Below are 10,006 nucleotides of genomic sequence, written 5' to 3'. Positions count from 1 at the left end.
AACTCTTCATTTTATGCCAATATCAAGTTTTTTGGGTGGAGGAGGGAGTCTGACTCAGGGGGTTCAGCACTGCCCACCCTGCAGAGAGCATGGCCTCCTGGCTTGGGGTGTGTGCAGGGCCTTGCCCCATTGGCTCAGTGGGGAGGGGCAGCAGAGCAGGGGAAGCTCCCAGGCCCTAACTCTGGCTGGGATAGGGGAGCTCAGCCTCCCTTGCCAGCCCCTCCTCCTCTTTGCAGGGACCAAGCTGATAGAGGGGGCGGGACCTCACAAGCCCCGCCTCCCAGAGCTGGGCGGGGGAGGGAAGGAGCTCGCAGGCCCCGCCCCGGAGGGGGGGGCGGCTGCTGGCAAGGCGAGAGAAGACAGGTGAATTCCAGTCGCGCACGCGCACCACGCTCTAGTACCGGCGTCTCAGCCGCCCCCGTCACGTGACTCTGTCGGCTGACGCGGTGCGTGTCTCCCCGTTGCCCGGTTACCCGGCGGTCACCGGAAGTGTCGTAGAGAGGCGGTGCGATGGTTTTCCATCCGGACGCGGTCTTGCATCAGCCTGTGAGAAGAGTCGGCGAGACGCGGCAGAACGAAGTAGGAGGAGGGAGCAGAATGGCGGCAGCCGGCGGGGAGCCCAGTAAGTGCCAGGTCCTGGGCTCGGGCGGGCGCGGCCCCTTTAAGAGCCGCTCAAGGTGCAGGGCCGCGGGGGAGGGGGGCGTCCCGTCGGGCAGGTACGCCGTGCCATGGCAACGGGTCGCCGCGTCCTCGCGCCTGGTGCCCTGCCAGAGCCGTGCGTCCCGGCGTCCTCGCCGCCCGGTGCTGGGGCCGCGCAGTGATGTCATAGCGCCCTGCTGCTGCAACGTGCCGTGATGTCATTGCACCCGTAGCCGTGGGTAGTGATGTCACTGCCACCTGCTGTCACCGTGGCTCATGAGGTCACTGCCTGGGGCATAGTGGGGGAGCGTGATGTCACCGCACCCTGGTGCAGCAGGGTCTCAGGATGTGCCACCGTCCGGCTCCGGCGCATCCCGAGGGGTCGCTTTGCCCGCATGTGTCGTGGCAGCTCTGTGTTACCTAGCACTGAATCAAAACGTTGCTGTGCTGGGACGTTGTCACCTTGCTCCTGCCGGACCTGGAATGCCCTGTTCTAAACTGCGGGGAGCCTGCAAAGGCGTGTTCTCGCCATGGCTTGTGACATCAGATGTGTCCTTTTTACTAATATGTCAGGAAGGGGCAGTATGAATTCTGTGCGGTTTCGGGAGCTCCACGACCTAGTTTAGCTCATGTGAAGGTCACTCGGATATGTTCCTGCCATATAAATCAGCAGTAGTGAGACACACAGGCTTGTCAGTTGTTGGGACTGAGAAGATAGAGGTATTGGATTCAAATATACAGCTTTCAAAGGCACAGGTTACCTAACTACCTTAAAAAGAAAAGGAGTACTTGTGGCACCTTAGAGACTAACATTTATTAGAGCACTTGTGGCACCTTAGAGACTAACAAATTTATTAGAGCATAAGCTTTCGTGAGCTACAGCTCACTTCATCGGATGCGTCTAACTACCTTAGGTGCCTAGCTGTTATTAGTGCCTTTCAAACGACACCCTGGAGGGTTAGAGACGATGCTATCCTGTAACAAGTCATATGGATCCTAAGCTTCTGAGGCAACTGTATTGGGTTAGTGGTACCACAGTGAGATGACTTACTACTGTACGAGGCAAAACTTGGGATACCAGCAATACAAGCCTGAAATACCATTACTGATATGCAAGTGGCTGGGAACTGCTGTCATAGGTTAAATATCCTTAAATTTCCATGTTGTCCCTTCTCCTTTGTCTCCTAAAGTTGCTTTCTTTCCTGTTCATTAATCATAGCACTGTATGTCAGTGGGACGGACTCTTCTAATGATGGGCTCTACAGGTTATAAGAATCAGTGCAGTACGGGGTTTGTTTCCGAGGGATAAACTTGGCTCGTGATTGTGTTTAAAAGCGAAGGACTGACAGTCTGCATTCTAGACCCCTTACATAAGACCTGTTCTACAGAATAGCTCCTACAATCTCCCCATGTGAGCCATATTGTGGTACTTTTTGTGTGCTTCTTCCTCCTGTCTCTTATGATTCAGGAAGCCTCTTCTCCAGGGGAAGGTTTTTAAATAAAAATGTTTGGTTTTTTAAGAATTATTTTATCCAACATCACCAAAAAGTCTTGCATAGTAGGATTGCCTATGCTTAAATATGGGGCATGGATATGCAGGACATTGTTAATTAATATGAGAGCAACAGGTCAGGTGCTCCTGGAGTAAATGACAGTGTTCTATCTGGGGAGCATCTGGTGTCCTTCCAATTTTCTAAAAACACCAAGTTTTTAAAAAAATCAGGGTTTATTTTAGTAGAACCATTCAGAGTTTTGCGCTTTTAAGTTATTTGCTATATATATTGTAGTGCAGCCCCATTGTGCAAGGCACTGTACAGACATAAAACAAAGTGATGGCCCCTCCACACTTAGTGAAAATATTACTGGTAGTTCTGTTTTACAAGTAAGAATAATATTCTCATATTTATCAAGTGGTTGCCAGTACACCTTTTCTTTTTCTGATTTATTTTCAACAGCTTAAATAAGAATAATTGAAATATCAAGGCATGAGCTTTCTTGAAAACTTTTGGTTAAGTTTATTATAAGGGCTACCAGTATTACTTATTGCTTAAAAATCCACTGTTTAGTTCTTTAAAATTTAAGTTTATTTTACTTAAAAATATATATTTGCATAGTCTAATCATATTAAACATTTTTTCATGAATTTTTGTTTTGAATTTAAGTATTCTCCTCCAGTTTTTCACCAAAGTACTGTAACTTTAGGTAAGTCTACACTGCACATGCCTTTTGGTGGTGTCTAGAATACATACACTACTTGCCCTCCTAGCGTGGGTATTAATAGCAGTGTAGATGGTTAGGCACTGCTTAGGCAAATAGAGTACAGGCATGCCTGAATGCTGTGGGATGTACTCAGCTGTATCCCTACATGAATCTCTACAGCCCAAGCAGTGCCTCTCTATTTATGGGGCTATTTTTAGTGGTGTCATGTCCCGCTACCTCCCCAGTGCTGGAGCCCTTTTCTGCTGCAAGAAGCTGCCAGAGACTTTTTCCACCATAGGGAAAGGCGCATGGAGTGAGGGAGCTGCTGGAGACTTTCTTCACAGCCTCTCCTCTGCCAGAGCCTTTCATCGATGCATGTAACTACACACCAGTGTGTACACAGTCTGCTTTTCACTGTGGCCTGTAACTGCACATATCCTACAGGCAGCTGTAAGTGGTGTGCAGTGTAGAGGTAACCTTTGTATTAGTTCATGAGAATTTGAAAGTGAAACTGACTAAAAAAACAAAAGTGAAACTGACGACAATAGATCCTGCTTTATTTGAGCCTCCCATCTTATGATCCCTATTGCCAGAAAACAGTTTAGGCCCCAATATACATCATTTACATTGAAATATCATCTATTTATCTGAATGAATTTCTATGCCCTCCATTCTATTTATGTACATTCTTTCATCCAGCTGTTGCAAAATTGTTATGAAAATGTAGTAAGCCAAACACAAAATCTACTCATCCACCTTTACCATGTGGCTGAGGATAATGGGGGGGGGGGGCGAATGACTTGCCTCAGATGAGCAGAATTTTTGCAAGGCTCCTGTAATCTTTTCAAAAAAGAAAAGGAGTACTTGTGGCACCTTAGAGACTAACAAATTTATTAGAGCATAAGCTTTCGTGAGCTACAGCTCACTTCATCGGATGCATTTGGTGGAAAAAACAGAGGAGAGATTTATATATACACACACACACACACACAGAGAACATGAAACAATGGGTTTATCATACACACTGTAAGGAGAGTGATCACTTAAGATAAGCCATCACCAACAGCGGGGGGGGGGGGGGGGGGGGGGGGGGGAGGAGGAAAACCTTTCATGGTGACAAGCAGGTAGGCTAATTCCAGCAGTTAACAAGAATATCAGAGGAACAGTGGGGGGTGGGGTGGGAGGGAGAAATACCATGGGGAAATAGTTTTACTTTGTGTAATGACTCATCCATTCCCAGTCTCTATTCAAGCCTAAGTTAATTGTATCCAGTTTGCAAATTAATTCCAATTCAGCAGTCTCTCGTTGGAGTCTGTTTTTGAAGCTTTTTTGTTGAAGTATAGCCACTCTTAGGTCTGTGATCGAGTGACCAGAGAGATTGAAGTGTTCTCCAACTGGTTTTTGAATGTTATAATTCTTGACGTCTGATTTGTGTCCATTCATTCTTTTACGTAGAGACTGTCCAGTTTGGCCAATGTACATGGCAGAGGGGCATTGCTGGCACATGATGGCATATATCACATTGGTAGATGTACAGGTGAACGAGCCTCTGATAGTGTGGCTGATGTGATTAGGCCCTATGATGGTATCCCCTGAATAGATATGTGGACAGAGTTGGCAACGGGCTTTGTTGCAAGGATAGGTTCCTGGGTTAGTGGTTCTGTTGTGTGGGCTGCTACTCTGAAACCTGTAATCTTTTCAGTGACCAAGATGAGTAATATACAAAATGTAAACAGGCAGCAGAAATGGTGAACAAGTAATCTGAAGTGGTGTGAGTAATACAGCACATTATACTTTTATAAGTACTATTTTTAAAGTTCAAATCACCCTAAAGAATGCAGAAGAGAACCAGACCTTTAAAGTGTCTTTTTTTGTATATAAAATAAGAGTTTTATGAATTGGTATGAATATTTGTAATCATTTCCCATTGCCAAAGCTTTTGCAGACAGCAACCTTCTCTGCAGCAGAGATTCCCAAACTGTGGCCCATTTGGCTTGTACAAATCACTGACAATGTTAGAGAAACTCCACTGAATGTGTTGAGCCCAAAATATCTGGTACCCTACTGAAATAAGGGATCCTCATATATTTGTATTTGGGTATCCTCTTCCTGTCTAATGTCCTTTCTATCTCTGTTGTGCTGACAATGTTTTTGACAGCATAAAGGCCTTACACTTTGTTTGTGGGATTCTTGACTTACAAAAGTGAGACACTGATGACATTGGTATCCTTTAAGTCAAGCTATCTAACTGATGGATTGCATAACAAGATTTCATGGTTGTTTTTCTTTTTTAATCTTTCATGTAAATGGTATGTAGAAACTAATATGTCTTAATCATCAGCTTTGTGTCTTATTTCAACATTCCATACAAGGCCACAATGTCATATTGCATTAAGTGGCATAATTTTCCATATATGGAAAGTAGAACATGTTGACAGTTATATCACATGGAGGGTTCATACACCTATATTAATTGGCATACCAAAAAGTAGCACCGTATTAGTCTCTGCAGTGAAGCTAAGTGGTGCTAAACTTTTTAACACTGGGGAAATTTCAGATTTGCTACATGTTAATAGTTATGTTGCATCTCAATTACCGATGTTCAAAGTGTATATTTAAAAAGAGAGAGCTACCTACCATTGGGTGATTTTAATAATTGCCAATGGATCATTCCAATCAGATGAGTTTTAATCCTGTGTTCAGTGCTTCTACAGCATTCGTGTTCTTCGGTAGAGAAGAAGCTTTCTATCTTGTTGAATTCTAATAGGTTATTTTATATATTTTTTTCAGTATGGACATTAATACACTGGGGAATAGGATGGTGGGCTTTTTTTCATTGTGATATAAATCAAATTTGAACTTGGTACACCAGTTTTTTTCTTTTAATTAAAATAGTTCAGGCTTTAAATGCGTGTGGTGGTTTGTTTTTTTGCTTGAGAAGTTTTGATCACTCCAATCTGAAGTATTCTATCTGTACAAAAAATATGGCACGAAAACTAGCAGTGCAATCATTTCCATTCTGCCTACTAATATGCTTCAACCTTGTTCTGGAAGGATCACATCTAAGTTTGAGAGGGGGATGTTTTATTCTTCGTGTTAATTCACTTGTACTTGGGACTGCCACCAAGAATAGTAAATGTGGAGGTGACTTCTGGTATAGCTGTTGACCACCGGGATGAACCGGACAGAGACCAGTGTACTTTACATGTATTTTACAATCATTAGATTGTAATGACTGTTGAGTTTTGGCTGAGTTTGAGCCAGTAACCTAACAGTAAAAGACTGTATCTTATTAACAATTCCCTGAGCCATCTAGATTCCCTTGCATTCAGAAGGATGCATGTGCTTTTGTATCTCTGTTAGTTGATGGGTTTGCGTAAACAGGAGACACAGGATACTATACAACTTCCCTTTCCAAATGGTTTCAGGGTGTGGAGGAAAAAGATCATTACTCAGACATACCAAGTCTCCTTAAATTAGTTAAAGTTCATACCTGTAATAATACTTGTCAGAAAGAGTGCTGCCGCCTCCTTAAGAGTTTTTTTGAGACTTATGTATTGTGATATGAATCTTTCTCCTAGGGAGTATGTTGTTTTCCTGATCTTTAATACACACAATATATCAAGGAGCTCATCTGGCCATTCAGATTTCAAACAGATTGACCAGTTTACATCTTACATTAATGAATGTTTCATTTTGTAAACATCTACTAGAGATAAGAATAAATATTCCAATATTTACAAACATGAACCATTTAGAGAGAAATTAAGTTTATGGGCCAATCTTAATCCCATTTATAAGATTGCACATATTGTCTAGTTAAAACTATACATATCCATTTTTCTTTTTACTTCTTATCCACCATGAATAATACTGCATTGACTTAAATTTGAGGGAGATTTTTAATGCATTGAGCTGACTCTTTGATTTTGTGTGTGTGTGTGTGTGTGTGTGTGTGTGTGTAAAGTATGCAAAGCAACCATTGTGACAGTGATTTTTCTGTCACTGGTTCTGTTCATTGCACTAAACTTTAAACATCTGGCATTACATCCTGTGTATATTTTAAAGGGTCAAATACACTTGTTATCTCACTAGCATTTATACATCATTCCTCTATATTACTGTCTCCTCGAAAGGTTGCCCGATGTAAATAGACAATACATAGTATTAGATATGGTTTTAGAAGTGTAATTGACTAATATTTTCCTCTTTGTTTTGTAATTCTAACTGCCACTATTCTGCATTGCTTCCAATCATTTACAGGAACCAATTGAGCCGCTGAAATACTCCATTAAAGCGAAACAATTATTTTGTTCCCCATAGGAAATGGGCCACACACAAAATCTCAGTCTCAGCTGATAATACCTATACACATCTGGAAGAATCCCCCACCTCCAGAGTTCCCACACCCACTTGTAACTATTGCTTTTCCCTTCAAAAGCTGTGCTGTGGCAATAAGCTTAGTGCTACGGAAGCAATATTGAAACTTCCCTTGTAGAACAAGATTACCATACTGTCTGAGAAATAAAAACTTGGTTTAGTGGCCTGGAACATGGGATTTGGAGACAAGAACTCATGTTCTAATCCTGGCACTGACACCAACTCTTTGTATGATCCTGAGTACATACTAATTTTTCCTTTTCACTTATGTACCTCACGAGACAGTTCGTTAATGTTTGTACAGTGTTTTGAACATGGAAAGCGCTCTAAAGTGCTAAATTGTTAGGGAAAGATTTAAGGCCGTGTGTACTAATGAGTGCTAGCACAGATTTTATAACTGCCACTGAGAGCAAATCACAATGCTTTCTATATAGCAGTGGTTCTCAAACTTTTTTTTTTCCCCCCCACGGACCACTTGAAAATTGCTGAGGGTCTCAGCGAACCACTTAATCATCTTTCCAAATGTTATTTGTACCGTTAGTTAACTATTGTGAAGTGCTTTGGATAAAAGCGCTATATAAAAATAATGTAATAATAAAAATGTTTTTGTTCTATAAATAAAAGCAAACAACTCACATTTTAATATCCGTAGTCTTCCCTTTCTAATGCAATGGATGTGCCCTCTTTTCCCTGCCATGGCAGCCCCCGAGCTGGGGCTGGGAAGGAAGGGGGGATCTCTCCCCTGCCATAGCAGCCACAGAGCTGAGGCTGGGAAGTTGGGCTATCTTTTCCCAGCAGCCGCAGCCCTGGAGCTGGGAAAAGTCGCCTCTTTCTGTGGCCGCTGCAGCCCTGCACATCCCAAATTCTCCCCACCCCCTCTTCTCACCCCACTACCCCCTACCACCCTATTTCCCCCAAGGCCACCACCTCACTTTACATTTGAGCCTGCGCGGCTCCACTAATTAGGTGGGTGGCTCTTCATTCTCTTGTGTGCAGCCGCCCAGGCATGCAACTTAGAGGGAACTATCCGTGAACCACCTAAATGGAGCTCGCAGATCACTAGTGGCCCATGGACCGCAGTTTGGTACTCTGCTATACAGTACCTTATTGTGAGTGTGCCTCCCAAACCACAGAACTTCTCCCTTTGTAAATGTGCTATGCTCTTTTAATTATAAAAGTTACTTAGTGCTTGTAAAATAAACTGTATAAAACAAAGCCTGTTTTACATATGCATGATGGAAGATGAGCTGAGTAAGTCAGAGAAAAGAATGGGGGTACATGTGAGGTAGTCTGCCATCTCTTCTGTCCATTAATATAACTCCTGTTCATTTTAATGCATATTACATACACATTTGAGGAAAGAAATATGCAGGGGACATACAGGTGGTAGCACCGGTGGCTGTAATTTAACATTCTGCAAACGTTTGTGAGTCAGAGCAATTAGGGGAAAGTGGGCATCAAATTAGGACCCCACACTTAAGCCCCAATCCTTCAAAGATTTAAGTACAACCTGAAAATGTTGTGAGTAATTCCATTGACGTTAATATGACTACTCACAGTGCATAAAGACAGGTTTCAGAGTAGCAGCCATGTTAGTCTGTATTTGCAAAAAGAAAAGGAGTACTTGTGGCACCTTAGAGACTAACAAATTTATTTGAGCATAAGCTTTCGTGAGCTACAGCTCACTTCAGAAGTGAGCTGTAGCTCACAAAAGCTTATGCTCAAATAAATTTGTTAGTCTCTAAGGTGCCACAAGTACTCCTTTTCACAGTGCATAAAGTTAATCATAAATGTGTACATCTTTGTGGGACGAGGGCTTTAGTGGACTAAGAGAGTGAAGTGCTGATTAAACCCACTAGGCATGGAAGATCCTCTATAACTGTTATAAATTGTATTTTTGTTTTCATGCAAAAGACCTGGGTCTGTACCTTTGTCTCTGAGCCATGATTTTCCCCCTGAAATTTACCATGTAAAAAGTAGTCCTAATATTTAATTTAAAAAAAAAGACCATTTAGAACAGCCTTTTATGGTCATTCATTACATTTGACAAAATATTTTTACCTCAAATTTGCTGTCAATTTCTAGTATACATCTGGTTGTCTCAATGATATTATTTGCCCTACTAGCTTTGGGATATATTTTTGGTCATAATATGCCTTTTTTACTTTAGTTCTGACCATATGTCCTGTACCTCTGTCTTTGCAGCTTCCAACTACAATTTCATTCTGAGCATTAGTGAAGAGGAAACCAGGCTGAAGGCTTTGGACAAGTACCTCAGCACTCGTAGTTATATCCAGGGGTTCATATTTTCACATGCAGATGTGGAGGTATTCAGACAGTTTTCGAGGCCACCTATGGACCAGCATTTCCATGTTGTTCGGTGGTACAGGCACATAGAAGCAATCTATGGTGGCAGCAATGAAAAAATTGAACCTTGTAAACTTCTGACAAGTGAGTAGTGACATGGAATTGGTGGGCAAGTTACAGATTAGTAGACTTGTTTGTTTGTTTGTTTGTTTTTGTTTTTGATTGCAGAGAACCTCAACAATTGCCTACCCATCCTATCAATGATGTTACGTAATGTTAAATTTCACAATATTAAAACAATATTTAAATCCCATATAACAGATTGCACACACTCTAATAATCAAATCACCAGCAAGTATAAAAATAAACCCTTCAATATCCCCTCATCCTCAAATGCCCAAGGAAGAAAAGGATAGCCTTTGGAGATTGTCCAGAAGTATGACAAATTGGGCTCTGGCAGACTAAGGGGGAAAGCAAATTC

At 42.2% G+C, this 10,006-nt stretch overlaps 1 protein-coding gene across 2 annotated transcripts in view; it reads left to right on the top strand.

Moving 5' to 3' along the window:
* Positions 1–327: 327 nt before the first annotated feature.
* The window catches only part of CARS1 (cysteinyl-tRNA synthetase 1), a 50,810-nt gene continuing 41,131 nt past the window's right edge, over positions 328–10,006 (top strand). The window contains exons 1-2 of one of the 2 annotated variants that reach the window (XM_038406488.1): positions 328–622; positions 9,424–9,669. In XM_038406488.1, the coding sequence (XP_038262416.1) occupies positions 511–622; positions 9,424–9,669 (358 nt within the window). In that variant the 5' untranslated portion in view covers positions 328–510. The remainder of the gene's footprint in view (positions 623–9,423; positions 9,670–10,006) is intronic. The other variant, XM_038406490.2, reaches the window with a different exon arrangement.

This window comes from Dermochelys coriacea, chromosome 6 (genome assembly GCF_009764565.3).
Source record: "Dermochelys coriacea isolate rDerCor1 chromosome 6, rDerCor1.pri.v4, whole genome shotgun sequence".
NCBI lineage: Eukaryota > Metazoa > Chordata > Testudines > Dermochelyidae > Dermochelys > Dermochelys coriacea.
Note: the sequence above shows the minus strand (reverse complement) of the source record. Positions and strands in the feature narration are given on the sequence as shown.